Source organism: Pholcus phalangioides, unplaced genomic scaffold (genome assembly GCF_987345545.1).
Source record: "Pholcus phalangioides strain wild (caught in Gottingen) unplaced genomic scaffold, Ppha-v1.0 ptg000010l_1, whole genome shotgun sequence".
Classification (NCBI taxonomy): Eukaryota; Metazoa; Arthropoda; class Arachnida; order Araneae; family Pholcidae; genus Pholcus; species Pholcus phalangioides.
Window position 1 is genome coordinate 3745672 of NW_028301603.1, and position 21127 is coordinate 3766798.

General features: G+C 39.0%; 1 protein-coding gene across 1 annotated transcript in view; it reads left to right on the forward strand.

The window, feature by feature from the left end:
- Positions 1 to 2555: 2555 nt before the first annotated feature.
- LOC149080763 (uncharacterized) overlaps positions 2556 to 21127 on the forward strand; it is a 216555-nt gene continuing 197983 nt past the window's right edge. The window contains exon 1 of the mRNA XM_089237455.1: positions 2556 to 3345. Coding sequence (XP_089093581.1) covers positions 3129 to 3345 — 217 coding nt within the window. The 5' untranslated portion in view covers positions 2556 to 3128. The remainder of the gene's footprint in view (positions 3346 to 21127) is intronic.

Here is a 21127-nt window from a genome sequence, read left to right on the forward strand (position 1 = left end):
ATACTTTTGGATATGTTAAATTTCAGATCGAAATGATCTGCCCAGGCTCTCAACTTTTTCTAAGATGTTTCTCGCCTTTGCAGTGCACTGGTTTGCAGCATCCAGCAAAGAAATTACGAAATCGTCTGCTTACGCTTGGAATTTTATCGTTTTATCTGTAAGTACTTTCAGTATCTTGTTGGCAGTAAGATTCCACAGCAATCGGGCCCAATACAGAGCCATGTGGAACTCCAACGTTATATTTTTTATAACTTTTTTGTATTTCACTTCAGTATTTTCTATCCTCTAGATAGCTGAATAAAATCTTTTTGAGGTATTCCGGTATTTCAAGTCCTTGAATCACTTTCTTAATTTTCTGAGTGTTGATGAAGTTGAAGGCGTTCAGTGATATTATATAAGCTAATCTGTCTTTTTGGAAATTTTCTTAACAGTATATTTTATCCGTTACTGGGCATCTATAGCACTAATGTTCTTACGGAAGGCAAACTGTTTATCAGACATGTCTTCATTTTCCCTCCAGGTAAAACTGAGGTAATTTTACTGAGTATAAGCCTTTCAAAAGTTTTTCCCCAATCAGGTAATAAGCACAGTGGTCTGTAGTTTTTCACATTGTTTAATTCAGTGGATATTTTGGTAACGTAAACGATCTTACCCTCTTTCCAATTGTTTGGGAATATGCCGTCTTTAAGACAATTATTGAATATATCTTTCATGAGTTGTGGTTTGACCTTGCATAATACATAGTTGGATTATGGATTTTGTGAAGCCATCTGGTCCTGGTCAGTGTCTTTCTTCTGCTCCTCCAGAATAGCAAGTATTTCATTTGATTGAACCTTTCTTCGAAGTTCTCATTTTCTTTTCTTTTTCTCATTTTTCTTGCTGCTTGTATGGGAAATAGTAGTTGTTTAATACTTCTTGTATTCATATAGAAATGTCCTCTCCACTTGTTAATACAAAGATTCATTGAAAGACTGGTTATTTGTGGAGATGAAGATTACAAGGAAGAAAATTCAACGCAATGCAATTCTTCCCCGTGGAGGCAGTGATGAATTTTCTTCCTTGTAATCTTCATCTCCACAAATAACCAGTCTTTCAATGAATCTTGGACTTCTTGTATTGCCACCACGTCTGTTATTAAAGTGCCATTCTCTAGCTCCATTTGGCTTTTGATGTCTTTGGATTTTTCATCATTGATGAAGAATCTGTATCTTTTCCCATAGAAATTTGTGCTATTTTTTGATTTCAGATATTCTCGAAATGTTTCTATCTTCTGTTTTTTTTAATGAATCTTTTATATTTGTTGCATTCTTTCTTGTATGCTACTTGTTTTCTAAGTCTTTCTTTCTGAAGTGAACGAGGTGTCATTATATACATACTCTTCCCTCCGATGATTCTCGAATTTTTTATTTAAAAAAATAAAAATACTGTACATTTATATGTGTGTGCTATATTGATCAATTTCTATTACGTAGTCTGAAATGAAATGCCTTTTTGAAGGTCAATAACTAAAATTTGTCTGTTCCATCACGATGCTCACACGACTACACAGAAGTAGTAACGCATTTGCCTGGATTGAAAGGGGACCGGGATTCGGTTTCTAGTAGAAAAAACTCGAAGATGCTTTTCTCCGAGTTCAACTCAGCATAATATTCAGAAAAACGTGTTTTTTCTTGATATATTGGATGAGAAAAAAATCAACTCATTCAATCAAGTTATTGTTTTTTTTTCATTTTTTTGAAATGAATATATGCACGAGGGGTTGAACAGAAAATACGTAGTACTAGTGCGTATCCATATGCAAAAGGCCGTAGTCAGAAATTTCTTCGGGTGGGGGAGAATGATGATAGAATAGATTTAATAAAATATATCATTCCACATACACCCGAGGCCCCCTTTCCAATGCTTATCCGTGAGCTCCGCCGGCTTCCTTGAGGTTTTTAACAAAACCTAATTCCGAAAAACCTTTGTCAGGGTCACCGTGGCGCCCATGAAAAAGATTCGAGGCGCACAGTTTGAGAACCCCCGACACATACACTGTCTGTGACCCTCACACTTTTCTCTAATAGACCTTTATCCACGAATCCCCCGATATCTGTCATGAACGCGACATTTCACGGAAGATCAGCACCTCAAGTTTTTCTTACGGATGACACTCATTATTTTGAATTACTAGTTTTTATTCATTATTATATACTATTAACATAATTTAATTCATTTAAAATTCTGTGACGACATTTCTTTTAGGTACTAAAAATGCAATTTTTTTAAACTTATTTCTAATTTTTTCTTTTATATGAAACAAATATTATATAAAATTAAAAACAAAAACCGCAGAGGCTATGAACAGTGATCATTTAAATATAAAGCCAAGAGATGGCGCTGAGCAAGATTTTCCAGATTCCTATTACCGCACCTACGTCACAGGTCACGTGACATCACGTTTTCCCTTTTCTCCCCTACACTTCTTCCCTTTTCCCCCTCCTCTACAGCGACGCAGCACACCTTCATCATTGTCTTCCCACCTTCCCCTCTTTCTTCTCGCCTCCCTACCTCTCAGTCAGTGACTGTTTCAGACCTCCGCCACCGCCGCACCGCCATTTGCAGTCAAGTTGTGGAGCAGAGAAGTAGAGAATCCTTCTCTCTTTCATTGAAAAAATCGTTCTAATATTTTCTTGGTGTTGTTGTGTGTTATAGTGCCAGCCAGTGTGTGTGTGTATATAGTGGCTACAGTGATGTGATTCTTCTATTAAGTAAATGGTGTTCTTTGGATGTTGACCTCCTAAAGAAAGATTCTTAGTAATTTTCAATCAACCTCATTTGTATAATATCTGAAGGAAACAAAAAGAAAAAAAGGATCCCATTGAAATAATTACAGTAATGTAGTAGCAGTGCCCTGTGTGAGAGATGATGATGGTGGTAGGAACCGTCGGTATTCCAACCAGGTGATTGATCATTCTCCGAAAAAGTCGGATTCCTCAATAACAGCAGTATCTGATGTTTAATTTGCGTGCCATGTTCGGATTTCACAATTATTATAATTATTACAGTGAAAGGTGTTGACATAAATATAATGTGTGTGGTTTTTTTCCACTGTGGAAATATTATCGATGGATTAATTGAAGATTGAAATGATTCGAAAAGAAGTTGCCGTCATGTCTCCGGACGTTGGATTTATCAATAACATTTCTAGTTGGATTACGAACAACGATGGTCTATTGCCGTGCTTTTCCAGTATTTGCTCGTGTTATAATAGGTCCGGTTACGCGAAACGTGGATTTTCGTGCGCGAAGTTGGTGTTTTACGTGATCCTCGTGTTGTGTTTCAGGCCTGGGATCGTATTATGTGGTAAGTAGGGATTTTTTTTATGTGCATTTACCATTACCATGTGTAAGTTATCAATCATATGAAATCATAGGCGTGAACTTGTATCCGGCCCATGGGCCCGAGTCCCCCCTCACAACTTTCCACTATCTCCATAGTAACCTATGGAAATATTAGGTCTGAGGGTGCCCCCCCCCCCTCAAGATAATTCTGAGCCCTCCCAGCATTTCCAATGACTTTACGCCTATGAAACTAGAACCTGGAACCTTTTGCATGAAGAATTCAGAGGTTTACGTATGTTTTCCGTAAAATGGGATGAAATAAAGTAACGGTGTGCTTCGTTTGGGCTTCTCTATTTACTGCCTGAAACCAATTTCACGACAGGGATAACAAATGGGCCTACCCGCGAGCCCAAGTTTCATAGGGGCATCACGATAATACTACCTGGTGCTATGATTTTTGAAACTATGTTCATTTGTAGGATCTTCTACTTTTTCAGTATGGCAGAAGGGCCTCAGGGAATCGCTTTCCGTGGGGGGCCCTGTTTTTAGACCAGTGTTATTGACTTTTCCTCTAGCCAGAGATTTGAAGGTGGCTTCCTACATTGGTTTTGGAGTGAATTTATTACGTAAATAATTAAATAATTAAGACATGCAGTAAAACCTTGTGACGTTTCCAACATCACATTCCTGCACCTGGCTAAATTGTCCGTAATCATGAGAAGGTAAAATTCAGGATTAAGATAACATAATAATATAACGTGCATTTCTATTAGGTTAACTGTCTCGTGGGTGGTCGATTTGTATAGGTTGTATTCCATAGAAGCTGGTCTTAAGAAGTGGTATAGAATATGGACGTCTGCTGAGGTCTAAACGACTTCAAGGCCTCAGGAGCCAACTGTTTTTGGATTTTTCGGGGCATCTCTGAGCTTGAAAACGAAACAACGCGGGATGTAGCAGTCAGTGTCGAAGAAGGCACACAGCTAACAGAAAATAATGAAAGATGGCAAAACAGAAATATAAACATATACTGAGCAAAAACCAATGAAAATTCAGAAATGGATGAAAGGAATAATTTCATATTAATTAAAATCCATAATTAATAAAGAAAAATTTTACATTTCCGGGTCATCAATAATTTAAGCCCCCTGTTTAACCCCGGGGCGCTCGTTCATTTACCTAACCTTTAATACACCACTGTAAGTTACATGGCAGAGATTCCCGGGCCTCTAGACTCGAACCCTGTCAGTCTTTTACTTGTCAGGGGGGGGGGGGGGCCATCTTATAGATGCTGTGGAAGGTCACAAATATACGCGCCCCCGCGTATTCATCGAATGACGTGTTGATATAGGCCTAGCTCAAATAACCAAGTCACAACTTATTTTGTGTTGTATCCAACCTCGTGGACACACACGTACTGTATGTATATTGCCCAATTCCGCCATCCGCGACTCGTAACTCGGACCCTTCCCCCCCCCCCCCCTCTCTCCACGTTCAGAATGAATCCCGACGTGGGCTGAATAAGAATCAGCCGCACCTTGCTGAACATGATTTAATGGTGCGAATTCTTTAATGGCCTCACCGGGTCGCCGCTCCTCCTGAAGGGATTGGATTCTTTTTATTTTTAAAGGCTGTGATGATGGGAAAGTTGAGCACCTGTGTGAACTTTGAAATCAACGTTATCAATATTCACGAGATAGTACTATTCTATCTAGTCTAGAATCTCTTGGACAAGTCCGCGAATAATATAGGTCGTGTTTTTATTTATTTTCATTTCGTAGTCCACGCGTGAATACTGATAAGGTTGAAAAACTTTCACCAGGAAAAATCGTTTAAGGCATAATATCTGTGGTGTTTGGTCAGGAAATGATAACTCCAAAATCATATTTTTGAGATATAAGCATTTTCATTGTCATTTAAAAATCTATAATAAAGCATACACACAAATACAAATGAAAATATCATACATCATCATGTTGTTTAGCCGTACGCAAGTATTCGTGCATTTATCTCACATATAATTAGTTATAATTAGCAAGACTTACTACTAGATGAAAAAGCAATTTTTTGGAGATTTCATGTTCAGAGTAAACACCACAGAATTTCGCTCTGAGCCATTGCCAAGAGTTAGTGGATGATGCACTGGGAAAAGAGAAAGTTAAAATCTGAATTTTTGAAATTTTACTGTAATTGAATTAACGTGTTAAATTTTTCTTAGTTATTTATTTTATTCGATACTTTATTTACTGTGCAGCGAAGGTGTTTTTTTTTTCTTTATCGTTCAATTGATTTTTACAGTGATATTGTATATGAATTATGCTAGTTTTATAATATATGAGTTTTTGAAAAGAATGGGGGATTTTTGAAGTTCCGTTCTTGAATTTTTAGATACACTATATGCGGGTGGTCAAGGAACAACAAAAAAATATAAATTTGAATTGAAATTTTTTTTTTTCGAGTGAGTGTATCGAGTTGAGGTGAGCGGTGTTGTTTTAAGAGTTGGGGAAAAAAACAGATTTTCTCCAAAATCAAAGATTAAATATAAGAAAAAAAAATCAGAATACAAGTAAAACCTGTGTATATAACGATATTTTCTTTGGTCCCGGCGCAATTCTTATTCAATAAGAAATAGTGCAAATGTTCAAACTGTCTACAGCAATACCTGTCTATAACAATATTTTTTTCTTGGTTCCCCCACAGTGTTGTTATGGAGAGGTTTTCTTTTCACTGTGGTTTTGAACTCTTTTCTACCATATAGCAGGCCACTTTGTTTCAATTTTTAGTTTGTGCTGAAGCTGGATGAATTTTATGAAAAGTGTGTGAAAAGGGAATGTTACTTCGACTGACTCTTAGCACTTTTCTTAAGACATGTATTTGTATTAAATATTTTTCTCCCTCCACAGTACATTTCATTTTGTTTCAAAGTTTCATTATTTCGTGTCAGTACATTCTGCATATTTATGCTATTCATTGTGGTTTAAAGTAGGGCTGGGAATCGATTAAAATTTTTAACTGGTTAATCAAAAAGTTTTAATCCAATGGTCGAATTTTAATCGAATAGTTTTTAACGCACGCTAACTATTCATGACAAACGTAGTATTAGTTACTAATATTAAAATTGATGCTTTACTTTCTTTCAAACCGAGCACAACTCCGGTCTACCGCCATGGGCAATTTACTACCGGTTGAGTTGTGCCGGAAGTGTGAGTGCGTATACCTTAGAATATGAGTGTATATGGTGTTGTGCGTGAATTAGTGCTGCCATCTGTATTTCAAATTGTGAGGGAAGTGTAAATGTTGAACATCTTTAGCGTTGTCCCTGTGGCGAGACTTTTTTTGACGGGGAGATCGGCTCGCATTCGCGCCTTGAAGTTGTGAACCACAGAAAACCAACTTCAGCCGACCACCACTATGGCGACGGTGGGGTTCGAACCGGGATCCTCGCGATGCGAGTCCGTCATTATGACCACTCGACCATCACAGCGGCTATTAATTGATACTATAAAAATACTGTATACGCCACATTAATTTTTCAAGCACCAATTTTCTAGATGTGAACAAATCTAGGAATAAATTAAAAAATTCTGGCCGCCCGCATGAAGCAATTTGATAGGCTGAACATATTTTGTCATACCCTGGAATTTATTAGTTCGGATCTTACCCTTTTTTTTTTTTTAGGAAATCAATTATTTTAGGTTTGTCTGATTTCGAAACTACTTTCTATCTTCATACTGTTGCTTGTTTCCTTTAGAAGCTGTCATGGCATTGTTGCAATTATCAATCATGCTAAAGAGATAATGCCTTTTGTGTGAACAATCGTAATACTACTGCTGGGCATATAACATACACATGACTGGGCATTAAACATACCTTTTCTTTCAAAAGCTCTCTTCTCTGGCCAGATATGCGGGCATTTGTACGGGGGGGGGGGGGGGGGGGAGGGGAATAAGATCCGTAATTTCTACAGTGGCGACTTAAATGTTTCAGTATTTTATAAAAATAATAAAAAATACACACAAGCTTCAAAAGCAGTCAAAATCGAGAATGGAAATGAAGAAAACAAGCCGAAAGAAAAATGGAAGAACCTTCGGTGACTTTGTGTCACTTATAGGTCGTTAAACTAAACGAAAAAATGCTCAAAAGTGCATTTACGTATAGTTCAAGAAATAATAAAAGATAAAAAATAATATCTGTTCAAGGTTTGAGCTCAATATCGAATGATAAAAGTTTTGTTTGAGTGGAAAATGTGTTTTCAGCACCACCTTTCCAGATATTATTGTATCGTAACCCAGGGCTTGACAAATCGGGAAAACAATTAGGCGATAACAAAATTTTATATGCTCCAAGCAGTTTCTTTCTCAACAAAATCGGCCCAAAAGCGCATATTTTTTTACTTGCCCAGGACTTAGGGGTTCTTTTACGTGCTAGCGGACACGCTGGCACGATATCCGATACTTCTGTGCTGTTCTTCGACGTGTGAACTAAATCAAGTTCTTAACAGAAAGTGTTATTACTGGCATCATTATTAAACTATAGTATTTCCCCCCTTAATAGTGTTCCTTTTTGCACTAGTTGGAGTGGCCCACTACTGGTACATAGATTAAGTGTACATTTTTCATTTATTTTTACAAAATTTTTTGAACTGAGTCTTAGAGATTAGAGATTATTATTTATAGATTGTATTACAAAATAATTATCAAATGTGGATATTACTTTCAGTTACCATAAGTTTTAAATATAATGAATTAAATGTTCTTAAGTAGCTCATTACCGGTGCATTCACCTTAGGATCTGTTTTTTTGGCTTGTTGGGATAGGTTTGGCTCTGAGGTGTTCTCATCAGTTATCGTTTGCATTGAAAAATGTGGCCTAAAACCGTTCTTCTTTCCTTAACACTGCCCAAAATAGTTTTTTTTTCTTCCAGAAAGTCCGTCGCTCCCACCTCTAAATAACCAACGAGACAGATTAATGTATTCGCTTCTAAAGTGAAAAATATTGAGATGCGCTTAAAATATTTTCCAGACTCTCTTAACACACGTGACGAACAGTTTATTCTTTTTCGGCGCCTTAATGTCCTACGCTGTTAAATGCACGTCTAAAACCTCTGTTTAAAAAAGGTTCGTTTTTGAAGCGATGTGAATCATTTTATCGAAATTTTACTCCTTGGGAATAGCACATTATATAACATGCTATATGGTGGAGGAATATCAGGGTTCCCGTCAAGGAAATGAAAAATGGTTAGGGAAAATGTGATGAATTTGGCAAAAGCTAGGGGAGAGGGAGGGGGGAGAACAATAATTAGCCTCAGATCAGTGCTTGGTCGAAATTGATATCGACTATGACCTTTTAATCAGGGAAATGATCAAGCAGGTTCTGCCGGGAACCCTGAATATCGTCCGCTGTATAAATCGATTATTCTTTGAAGCATATTCAAAACAGTGGTTCTTAAGCAGATGTGCGAGAAAACAAATTTAGAGAGGACAACTTGGAAAATATTTTCCCAATACAAGTTTTTCCTTTTACTCCACTTGTCCTGTAGTGATATTTCGGCCAACAAGAATTAGTTTTGTTTCGGTTTTGCAACCAAAAATGTTTTTGTTAGGGATCGGACGAATAGTGGTTTGGCCGAATATTCAACGGCCGCATATTAATTTTTCTTAAAATTCATCGCAGTTATAAATAAAATTTGTGGTTTTTAATTGAAAATAAAACAATTGGTGATTTAATTATTGATATCGAATTTTAATTATGCAATTTATTATTTAAAGAAATGCTAACAAAAACTGGTAATTGAAAGATTTTTATTGACATGATGCTGAGACAATCTAATTTAATGATGATATATTGTGTTTTTTTAAATATTACTTCCAGAACCAATTTTCCTTTTTTTCAACACTTGTTACAATTTTTTATATCTAATTCAGCGAATGTCACAACCATTGTTTACTCCTAACTAGTAATGCAACATTAATATTTATGGCTTATTTTTCCTCTTTAGATGTTCTTTCCCCCTTATGCTTACTTCCTCATTGCAGTAGGACTCTTTTTCTTAAGTTTCATGTTTTCCCTAGAAATCTATCCTAGAACTTCGCCCTGCATAACCTCTTTCATAGAAAGGGATATAGTAAATAATATCAGTAAATTTTTAATTTATAGGAAAAATTCCAATTAATATCAGTATTAAATTAATTAAGAAGCCACCAACGAACAAGGCAAATACACGAAAAATACAAAATTTTAACATAGTACATTAATTAATACAGTATTAATAATATATAATAGTTATTTTTTAAAATTAGTTTGTGTGCTTAGATTTACACAGATATTCGCGGCCGAACTGAATAATTCGGCAAAAGGTCGAATATTCGTCCCATCTATTTTTTTGACTGATAAGGATTCAAACACTGACAATCGATTTTTCAGCTGAATTTTTCGTGTCAATCGTAATTACTGTGACTCGAGCTCGATAAATTTATACGTATGTGTGCCTTTGAGTGACTTTCCTTCACGTGCCTTCAGTTCTCTTCCAGAATGCTTTTGAGCCATTCTAAAATTAGGGATCGAGCCAAGAAAATAATATACTAAAACAATCATATATATAGGCGTACGCAGAATTTTCTCGGGAGGTTTCAATTTTTTCCCCCTCAGGGGCGGGGGGGGGGTTAGGTTTCTCCCTGCTGAATAATATTATAATCTCTGCTTTGGGGGCCTTGCGTACCCCAATGAAAACAATAAAAATACTCAAATTTTTTTCAATGCAAGACTGAAATCAAACTGAACGGTCTGGACATTGTAGGAGCTTACCTTTCCGAGTATAAGATACAGAGAAATGAGCTGACCACATCACATAGGGGCCAAACTCATAAACCCGACTGGGTTGTGCATATTGAGCGCAATTAAAACAACTTCAGTTTCTCATTCGCCCGTAAACTTTCTCTTATCCATTTGTGAAGCTGTCAAACCAGACCTACATAGAAAAAAAGTTGATATGCCGTAACAGCTGAAACGGTGCTGACGATCATGATGAGAGAGTTGCGCTCTTTTCGTGCGGTAAGTCCTGAGGAATTTTAATGACAATAAACTTCTTCTGAAAGGATGTCTCTCAACTGGCCTTCACATTGAACATTATCTGACCAATCTGATTTATGTCGGATTTGAGTCAATGAAAGTCATTTGAAACACATGGGTGCTTTTTTTTCCCTGATGCTGTCTCTGTGTGTTAGCTCGTGACTCGGCAAAGCTTGAAGACCACTGATCTACAGCTTCGCTTTACCATTGCACACATAGTTAATAAGTGTCGGAATTGAGCCGACTTATATCACGAAAAGATTCATTATTGATTTCTAGATCAGAAAATCGCCAAGAAATGGTATTTTACAAACACAGTTTGAGTCTACATAGTGCATAGATGCTATCTGTCTGTGGCTTATTTCATTCTATGGACTAGAAAATAGCTCACCACACTAATCTCAGGAGAAACGTCTGTCTAATAACATTGGTACAGTACATTATATGGTTTGAGTTTTCTCTGTAGTTTCGTGAGGGGACGTCTTTTAACCAAATACCCACGAGTGACAGCCTGTATCTCCAAATGTCTCAGTCCTCTTCCCTTGTTGTCCCTCTGACTCTTAAGTGAACTCAAGTGACAAGTTGACATCTTGTATCATTGTGCAGGGGAGTTGGGGGGGGGGAGGAATGTGAGGTGATATAACTTCTTTTTTGGTGTGTCTTACTGTTTCCAGTTGAGAAGATCATATAATGTCTGTAGCAAGGGAAAGTGTCACAAGTCATCTCTCTCTTGCTTTCAAGTGGGTCCTTGCTGGTGATATCTTCTTCATAACTAAAAGAGGAGCGATGACAAAAAAAGTAGCGAAATTCAGTTTCCTGGCGAGGTCCTTGTCGGGGTTTCGTCGATAACAAAAACCCGGGTACAGTTCAATAAGTTAGGTTCGGTCTTGTCAAAGGAGTAGGAAATTATATATTATTAATTGCGAGCCCATTCCACAACAAAATGCAGCAGAAATATTCGTTTCGAGGAAAATGTTTCATTTCATAGTAGAAAATACACTGTTTTCTGAATAGCATTGTGCGCCAACGTGTAAATGGATGCTTTGCACTCTCTTTACTGTACAAAATGCCTTCTTTCAAACCGAACACGGCCACGGCTCTATCAACAGTACCATACTACTAATACAGGCCTGCACAAATCACCAAAAAAAAATCTAAAGGCTAGAAAAAATTTTTAGGAGCCAATTTTTCCCCCCGAAGAAAATCAGGTTTAAAATAATATTTCTTTCAACTTTTCCAAGACATAAGTGCCCCCCCCCCCTTCCATGTTCATAGATACGCTTCTATAAATTCCAAAAATTTTGTATTGTCTTGAGTTCTTGACTCCAATTTAGTAACCACATATAAAAAATTTTATGTGCCAATCCCACTTTTTTAGTCTACTTGGCGCCTGGGATTTGTGCAGTCCTTTACTAATATACATACAGTGATCTCTCACTTGCACACCCTCTGCACGCCCGGTCAAAGATATAGCATATAGTTTTAAGCTATTCACTCATGCGTCTTTTTTCCTTGTTCCCTTGCACCAACGCATCAGCCACGGATCAATGTACTTCCTAAAATCATTGTATGCGATGCCATTATTAGCGAATATAATCGTATTTTTCGGAAAGTTGGAGTAGACGATGTCATTATCATGGGACCCCCGGTGGGCCCATTCGTCAAAAGGCTCACGCTCTCCGGCCCTGGTGCCGGGAATAAATATCATTATTTCTTTGCATTATATTTATTACAGAGTAGAATATCTTGGCCTAGGAATCCATCAAATACCCACAGCCAACAGGGCTGGTTGCAGGATGTTGGGGCCATGGTGAATAAGGTCATAATAGATCCCTGTGGTGGTCGAGTGGAACCCCATCGGTGCTGCAGTAGTGGTCGAGTGGAATCCCATCGGCGCTGCAGTAGTGGTCGAGTGGAACCCCATCGGCGCTGCAGTAGTGGTCGGCCAAAGTTGATTTCCTACTTCGAGTAGCGAATGCGAGTCGATATCCACGTTGAAAAGTCTCACCAGCAACAGGCACACAACGGTACGAATATTCAACCTTTACACTCCACTCATTTCATTTCTGAAATATAGATGGCAGTACTGAGAAAAATCAGACGCATCACTAGATGCACACTTCCGGTATGTTAGATACTCACACTTCCGGAAACAACTCACTCGGTAGGAAATTGCCCATGGCAATAGACCGGATTTGTTCTCAGTTTGGAAGAAAAGGGGGGGGGAATACTAATAGTGAGTTAATGTGGTCATATGAGCAAGAAATTTATCATTTCGTAGCTGAAATGTTTCTTCACCATATTCTTAGCTGAGGATTGGAGAAGCCTATGTATTGTCTTCACGGCTATGTATATTGTAGCGCCACCTATTGACTGGATTGGCAGTTTTGTTTATAAGTGATTCAATAGACATGCTCATATTAATGCAAAATGATCTATTACTCTATATTTTTAGGGTAATTTTTTTTTAGGGTAACAGATTTCTTTTTCAAATCTAATTTATTAGAAGTTTTGGTATACAAAATTTATCAATTAGCATGAAAGTAAATTTATTAGAATCTTTCCAATCAATATAGTTTACACTCACCAACAGTAACACTATTTTCCATATTGCTGTGCTTTGTATGTACACCAGAAGACGAAAATCTGTGCTGTTTAGGATCTTTCTTGTTTAGGGTAAGAAGTATATGGATGCGTAAGAAAAAAGTGTAATGCATAATTGATTATTCAAATTGGATAATATTGTGAATAACAACTGCTGTGATGGTCGCATGACCTGGTCTCTTGGGAAAAAAAATCACGTTTAACTGGAAAAATTGACGGTATCCCGAGTGAATGAAAGAACCGTCGTTTCACTGGAGCTAATTGCATGATGTAGTTTGCCGTCCCGGAATGGGATTGCACCGTTCTTCCCTTATTTGTAGCTAATTTTACTTTCCATCCGGAAGCTGTTATGGGAAACAAGAGCATTCATCCAGCAAAGCCTCTGCACTGTTTTGCCATAAACGCCATTAAGCAAGCCACCTAGCAAGTTTGCCACATCTTGTAACACAGCATCCTATTTCGTTTCTTCTTATTTTGGCTAAGAATCTTCCTGATTGGCTCACAAATACCTCGTAGTGATTGGATGTGGGGCATAGAAATCGCCAATTTTGAGTCCGATCATTTCTTTTCCTCCCAACGATGATACCTGGCACGAGCAGGGAATTTTTTCCCCCTGAATATTCTGGGGAAAAATTGAGACTACTTGCTGACGTCACATGCAGTCAGCAAGTGAGGCCTTCTATCTCTAGGAGGTGCTGATTCATCCCTCACATATATAGATGAAATTCTTCCTTAGCGTTTCATAATGTTTTTGCTATTTGGAATTCTTGATCGTTAGCGGCCATTCAAGTATTATGTAAGCAGATTTTCAGCCATTTTTGACCCCCTTCCCCCCGTGTCAGCAAAATTTCGTCAGCAGCTTAGCATATTTCACATCTTCAAAAAGGGGTGGTTGATGACGTAAGGTAAGCAACCTTCAACCCCCCCCCTCCTTGTCATCAAAAGTCAGCAAATCCGAAACCCCCCCTCGATGCTGACATAATACTTGAATGACCCCTTACGAGATAGTTCGACGGAACTGAAACTATCATGAATATCTCAACATGGATATTTTCAATGTTCACCATTGAAAAAAAAAATTTTCACCGCTTCCAACATTGCAGGACCTTTAGAAAAGCTCCTTTCAGTCTATCTGTTAAAAAGTTTTCCAAAACATACTAGAGACCATGCTGTGGAGAATCCCTGGCTATGCTCGGCGAACCCCGAGTCACGATAGCTATTTCTATCAGAACGATGAGCCTCGTCGAACAGATGGTGTTGATTTTGTAAGAAACCATGGTCCTTGAAATCAACATCTCCCTACTTCTACTTGTAGGAGAACCTAAATAATCATTTTTATTCAAGGAAGCCAGTTATATTGAAGGCAGGGCTTGACAAATCCAAGGCGCCAAGTCACCATGGCAACCAAAAAAAGAATTGGAATTGGTTTTTATAAAATATTTTATTTGTGCTTGAATTTTGAAACCTGAGGGCAACACAAATTATTCGTAATTTATGTCAATGTTTCTATTAACAGGAAAAATGTCACCAAAACCTTGGCGAAAAAAAAAAAAGATTGTGGGAAAGTTTTTTATCCTCGTGGGAAAGAACGCTTGGCTCCTATAAAAAAAATCTAGCTGAAGAGTAAATTTTTCCCGATTTGTGTCGATTGAATGTGCCGGCGTGGAAATAATCCTATGGTCTTTTGCAACTATTACCAATGGACATCCAGTCGACGCTCGTTATAACGACTGCTCCATTAAAACGACTGAATAGGATAAGTCCCAAATGCTTTCGCACAAGAAATATCCTATATGTATACCTTTCGATATAACGTCCGTTTTCCATGGAACGACGACACTCGTTATAACGAGCGTCAACTGTATTACGGATCGTAATTGATATAGTGAACACCTACGCCATAAGTGCCACTGCGATCCAACTCTGTTTGGGGGGTTGATATAGAGCTGAAAAGATCCCTATTCTCCTTCATCTTGGAGTAACAAAATAAATATTAAATTGGTATAAAATGTGGCATAAAATGATAATATTAAAGATAAAAGAAAATAACATTTTGTTGCGGAAAATTGTCTTATCCACCAGCTTGTCAAACATTTAATGTCTTCGTTCGTGAAACTGTCTTAAATATTATCTTGAAAGATGAACACACTATTGAATATTTGAATATTTACAAAAAATATATGCATATATACACCAGCGCACACACATTTTTTCAAAATTCAGACACACATTTTGTGTGGAGTATGTTTTTAGGCGTTAGATGTTTCTCAGAAACTCGCGAGCATCATAATTGGAGATCTCAGATGTTGGTGATACGACCTTTATTGTTTTTCGAAGCAGTTTCGAGATAGTTCCTTGATATGAGAATACATATACGACACATTCAAATACAAGACGACACTTTCAAAAAAAGTTTTGGTGCTTCAGAGTGAAACGCTTACAGACGCGATTCTGGAATCATGCAATTTGTACGTGTTGCTCTTAGATGCGAAAACCTAAGCTGGGGCACCATATGTTAACACTGGGCGAATAATCTGTTCGTACAACAAAACTTTTGTTGCGGAAGACATCTTTTGACATTTGTGATCAGCTTCTGGAGGTTACGCTTTCAAGGCCTTCCTGTCGGATGAAATTAATATAACATCGTAAGCGTACGAACCCAGGATGCCCTTTGGTACCATAGGATAATCATCCATGAAAATATTGTGTATTGTCTGCCCCAAGCTGGATCCTTGGTTAACTCCTGCGGTTATACGTCTTTTTTTTCTTCTGATAATGAGTCGTTTATCTTGACCTAAAAGGTTCGAAAAGATAGTTAGGGTGAGCTTTTATATGAGCTCAAAAATTTTACCATGATTGTGGGGTTGTCCCTATTTATGGATTTGAAAAACAGCCCTTCATGCCAAATATTTTCAAAAACTCGACTGTAATCTAAAAGGGCTGTAACAAAAAAAAAAGCTGCAACGGAGTAATCTCTATAATTTTTAGCTGCTTGAAGGCATTCGATCACCCTAACGAGCTAATGAACTGTTCCGTGCTCTGTCTTGAAACCGAACTGTTCCATTCGGCCTAACTTGAATTCGTCAGTGAATTCGATCAGTCTTGCAGCAAACACTCTCTCGAATGAGTTGGACAGATGAGAAAGAAGAGCAATAGGCCTATAGGATGATGTGAATGCTGGAGGTTGACCAGGTTTTGGAATTAATTTTATTATAGCATTTTTCCAATATATGCGGGAAAATGAGCCAGAATTTACATGGGATTGAAAATGTTTGTCAGAGATATGATGATATTCGGAGTAAGCACTTTTATGGCTTTAGATGCGAGGCCATTATCGTTTTTTTTTTTTATCTAAATTAAAAAAATACGCATATACAGTCGAATCCCGTTTTAACGAATACCGATATAGCGAAAATCTCGTTTTAACGAGCGCTTTTCTGATTCCCAGATAAGTTTATATAGGAACAATTCAAAAACCCTGGAATTCCTTTATAACGAAATTTCGTTGTAACGAAGTGATTTCTCCGGTCTCTTGGAGTTCGTTATAATGGGATTCGACTGTATTTGTCCTTTTTTTTTTTTCGATGCACCGAGTGTCCCGTAAATTCGTAAATACAGTGCTTTAAAAATTCATTAAAAAAAATGAAGGAATTGGTACATTTTTGAATTTAGTTTGTTAAAAAGTTATCTTCACAAAAAGGAAGATTTCTTTTTTCGGACCGAAAATTTTTTCTAAACCTTTTTCGATAGAGGGCACTGCATACAAGCAAATCACTGGAAATCACAGGTGTATGATCAACCGCTCATTTCTGAATTTTTCTGTTACGTTTACATAAGGTTTTCATTGTGATGTTGCCCTATTGGAGAGGTTGTTTCAGCTCAGCCACGAATCTCTGGCTGAAGCTTCACGAACGTTTCGGACACGGAAGTGATTGCAGAGCTTCCATGCTGGGCCGCTCAATCGAAAACAGTGTGAGCTATTTTTTTTTTTCGTCTTGAGAATGCGTTTTTCGCAAATCGCATTCCAATGATCCATACATGCTTCAGTCATCGACCGCGGGCCAAATGTGGCCCTGGGAATCATCCGATGTGGCCCACGACTTCAAACATAAATGTTGTAAGAAATTTAACTAAGCTACAAATCACTCAAGCGACCCGCGGCACATTTTCAGAGATCACTCAAGTGACCTACAGCACATTCAGAGATCACTGAAGGGACGCGGGGCTCTGTTCCAGATCCCTTAAATGACGGGCGACACAGTTTCTGATCACTTATGTGGTCCGCTGCCATTCTTACTTTAGTCAAGAAGAATCAATTAAATCACATTTTTAGATCACTTAAGCCACCTGGGGCGTATTTATAGATTACTTACGGGATCTGGAACAGCACCCCAGGTCACTTAAAAAGATCCACCGCACATTCTCACTTCACTCAAGTGGCCGAGGCACATTTCCATATCACTTCAGTGAACCACGTCACATTTACAAATCACTTAACTCTTAAGCGGTATAGCCGTAATTCCTAAGCCCTCTATTAATTGTGTTATCTTTTTTAATTAAATAGGTCTTTCTATTTTCAGCAAAGTAGGGGGGGGGGGTATAGAGAAAAGTGTTCCATTTTGAGAAATCAACTTTACAAAATATCCGGGCTCGTCAACGCTGAAATAAGAGGCCTTCATAAGGAGGCGAGATATCTCGTCAATGCCGTTTAAAAGGTTGAGTGGCCCGCGGCACACTTCAGACGAATGAAGTGGCCTCCCCCACACTCTCCAAAAGGTTTGGTCACCCCTACCAATTCCTTCAATTTTTATGAATTTTTGAACTACGAATTTATAGGAAACCGTGTATATTGGAAACTTTGGCTTCAAAATGTTTACTCTATTTCTCTGAAGCTTAATAACTGCGAGTGTTTCCCTAAACAACTGTTATTCTTACAATGCAGCCCAAAACCCCCTCCCTCCAGAATTCGAGCAATGCAGACCTCCTACACTGACTAAGAAATTCGAAAATGAGACGCCTTTCATTTCAGACTAATAATTTCAATGTTAAAGCTAATATGCATTTTTTTTTTTGGAGCTTCTCTGGCATACACACACCTACATTACCATACCTCCGGATATAACGCTCAACTGATCTAGGTCACATAGGGGGGCTCCCCCCCCTCCACCTTTGATTATCTCCTTTCTTTTTGATCGTCGTCGTCCTTGTTCTGCCGAAATCGTTGGCCGTTTTGCAGTTGAGGCTCTTCTCCTGACAACTCCCGAACCGATCAATTGTTCGGCAAGAAGGGATTTCGCGGTTGGCCGGCTTCCAGGTCGCTTTTTCCCCCCAGTTCTTCCATTCCACGCAGCTCCCATTATATATATATATATATTTTTTTTACTTCCCAAAATACTTTTTGGATCGCGAGAAAAATTTCTCCTTGTTTTTCCTCCATTACCTTTCCGAGAGAGAAATCCAAAAGTTTTTCTTGCCCCACCCCCCATTTCAGTGAAGAAAAAAAGTCGAATTTTCCCGAAAATGCATCTATTCCTAAATCCAGATCGAATTTTTACGGTAAGAGTCTCGATAACACATGAGGCGAATGGAGCCGAGGTTCTTTCACGACAACGAAGATCCGCCCCAGGATAGGCCTACCTGAGACAACTCGGATTGTTCGAGAAGAGACATTTATTCATTAGCCATTTCACTTAAAAACAGTATGATATTGGGACGCCAGTAGGGTATCATTGGAGGAGTTATCCAGTACAGTCTTAACGCATGGGCCCACCCGGGCCTCGGGCGGGAGAGGGGTCTCACAAAAATGAGATCCGGTTGAAATTTTCTAGAATTTGTAAGGTTGGGCCTCAGAAAAATCACTTGGTCTGTGGGCCCTTGATGCTCTTAAGACGCCCCTGCCTGAAGTGTATTGCTTGAAATTATTTCATTACACGATAGTGTGCCGTGGGTTCGGATATCAAACCTGCAGGAGAAGTGCCACGCAAGTGACACTTTCTTAGCGGCCAACCATTTTGGTTTTTTCGAACAAAAGGTCCGAAATAGCGGCGTAGACACAGATTTAGAGGTAATTTTAGACTCGGAACTAGAAGAAACTTTCCCATGGGCACACAAAAATTCAAGCATCTGCCACTTTCATTTCACGAATAACAGATGGCAGCACTTATCGAAAACGAAACGAAACACACTTAATCCCTGCCACTTTGAATACCCTAAATCAGGGCTTGACAAATAAAAATAAATAAATATATATATACATGATTTAGGGCCATCCGGGACTTTATACCCTTCACATTAGGGGCCATTCAAGTATTACGTCAGCATCGGGAGGGGGTGTTTGGATTCGCTAACTTTTGATGGCAAGTGGGGGAGGGGGGGTTTGAAGGTTGCTTACGTCATCAACCACCCTTTTTGAAGATATGAAATATTCTAAGCTGCTGACGAAATTTTGCTGACAAAGGGGGGGGGGGCAGGGGATCAGTGTTTTGCTGACAAGTGGGGGGGGAGGGGGGGTCAAAAATGGCTAAAAATCTGCTTACGTAATACTTGAATGGCCCCTTATGCTAAAACATTGTTATATAGAAGTTTTTAACAGCTGGCTGATAAACGAAAGACGAACCCACGTCGTCTCAGTTGAAACTGAATTACCAAGTCTGTCAGCGGATTACCTATGGCAGGGTTCCTGAACCTTTTCCATCCGAGGCACCCCGCTTTCCCTAATCCAGGCATCTTCAACCCGTTACTCGAGAGCACCGCGGTGCTCTCTAAAACACCTAGAGAGCTCAATGTTCGTTTCCGATTTCGTGCTCGCGAGCACTTGATCATTGTCCAATTATACACCTTGTACAAATTGCATTCAAGGATTGCATTCAGATTACTCTGATTTCGTGCATTCTTATGTCAAACTTGCCGTAAGTCGTGCTTTTCTCTTGATGGTAGGTACAAGCAGTGCTCGTGGCTAGAAAAAGTTTGAAGGCATCTGCCCTCTAATATCCAAGCTTATCAGCAGCTTAACCCTTTCAGCAGCAATCTCGAGATATCCCGTCAGATTTGATCTGCTTTATTTCGGCCATCCCCGAAATATCTCGGGTTCGTGTCGCGCTTTCATTTGCAATGCGGATCAGCAAAAATTCTAAAAACCGCTTAAATGGTCATCCACGAATCTCTTCAAAATAACCTTTGTTAAAGGATCGCAGTTCCACGGCGGTTCAGGCAAATGTCTGCGGTGAACAGTTTGAGAATCCCCCCTCCCCGACCTATGCCGTCATCGCAGACCGTAGGTTGAGAAACGTTGGTTCAGAACCTCGCCCTTTCGAGACTCAAAGTTGCGATCGATTCCCGCCCCCAAACATTTATTCACGGATGGTCAAGTAAGTCACTAACTACAAGGAACTCGTGGGGGTGGGCGTCGTGGGAAGCGTGTCATCCGGTGCGGTTATGGACTCTACACGACATCACTTAAAATGCTATTCTCCGGTTGTTAACTTATCTGTCGGATAGCACTCATGTGAGATTCCCCCCCCCCTCCTCCCTCTTGATGGCGGAATGTGTACCGATGGAGAGAAGAGTCTTGTCGAGTCTCTGACACCCATCGAGGCGTGTGATTTTTCGCGGAAAATTTTATAAAAGAGAGTTCAGTGAAAATGCAGATGTTGCCGGTCCAGTTGCGACGTGGGGTTCGACGCACTGTTACTACTGTACACTACTTCACCGCACGCTTGGATGTATGGACGTGTATGCACGAGTATAATCTACCCCAGTAATAGAGTGTGTGTGTGGGACGAGGCGGGTGGAGTTTTGGGTGTATTTTCAACTTCCGAATCCTCGCAAGCGGAACAAATAATATTGCACGCCAGGTTGGACATGCAGGACCATACGTTGGGGACCAGGAAACTCTCATTAATTCTCTCTCTCGTACTTGTAATGGTCGTCCTCTCTTCGTATGATGTAATGTAGTTGTTGTTGGTTTTGTATAAAGCAAGCACACTGCGACCCCATCCCTCAAGAAATTGTCAACCGTGATTTCACGGTCGAAGATTTGCATATTATCTGTGGCAACAGGACGGGAGATTTTGTCGGCGGTGGATTCTATTTTTATGGGGAAAAAAGTCACGGGAATGGATTTGGGACTGAATTTTT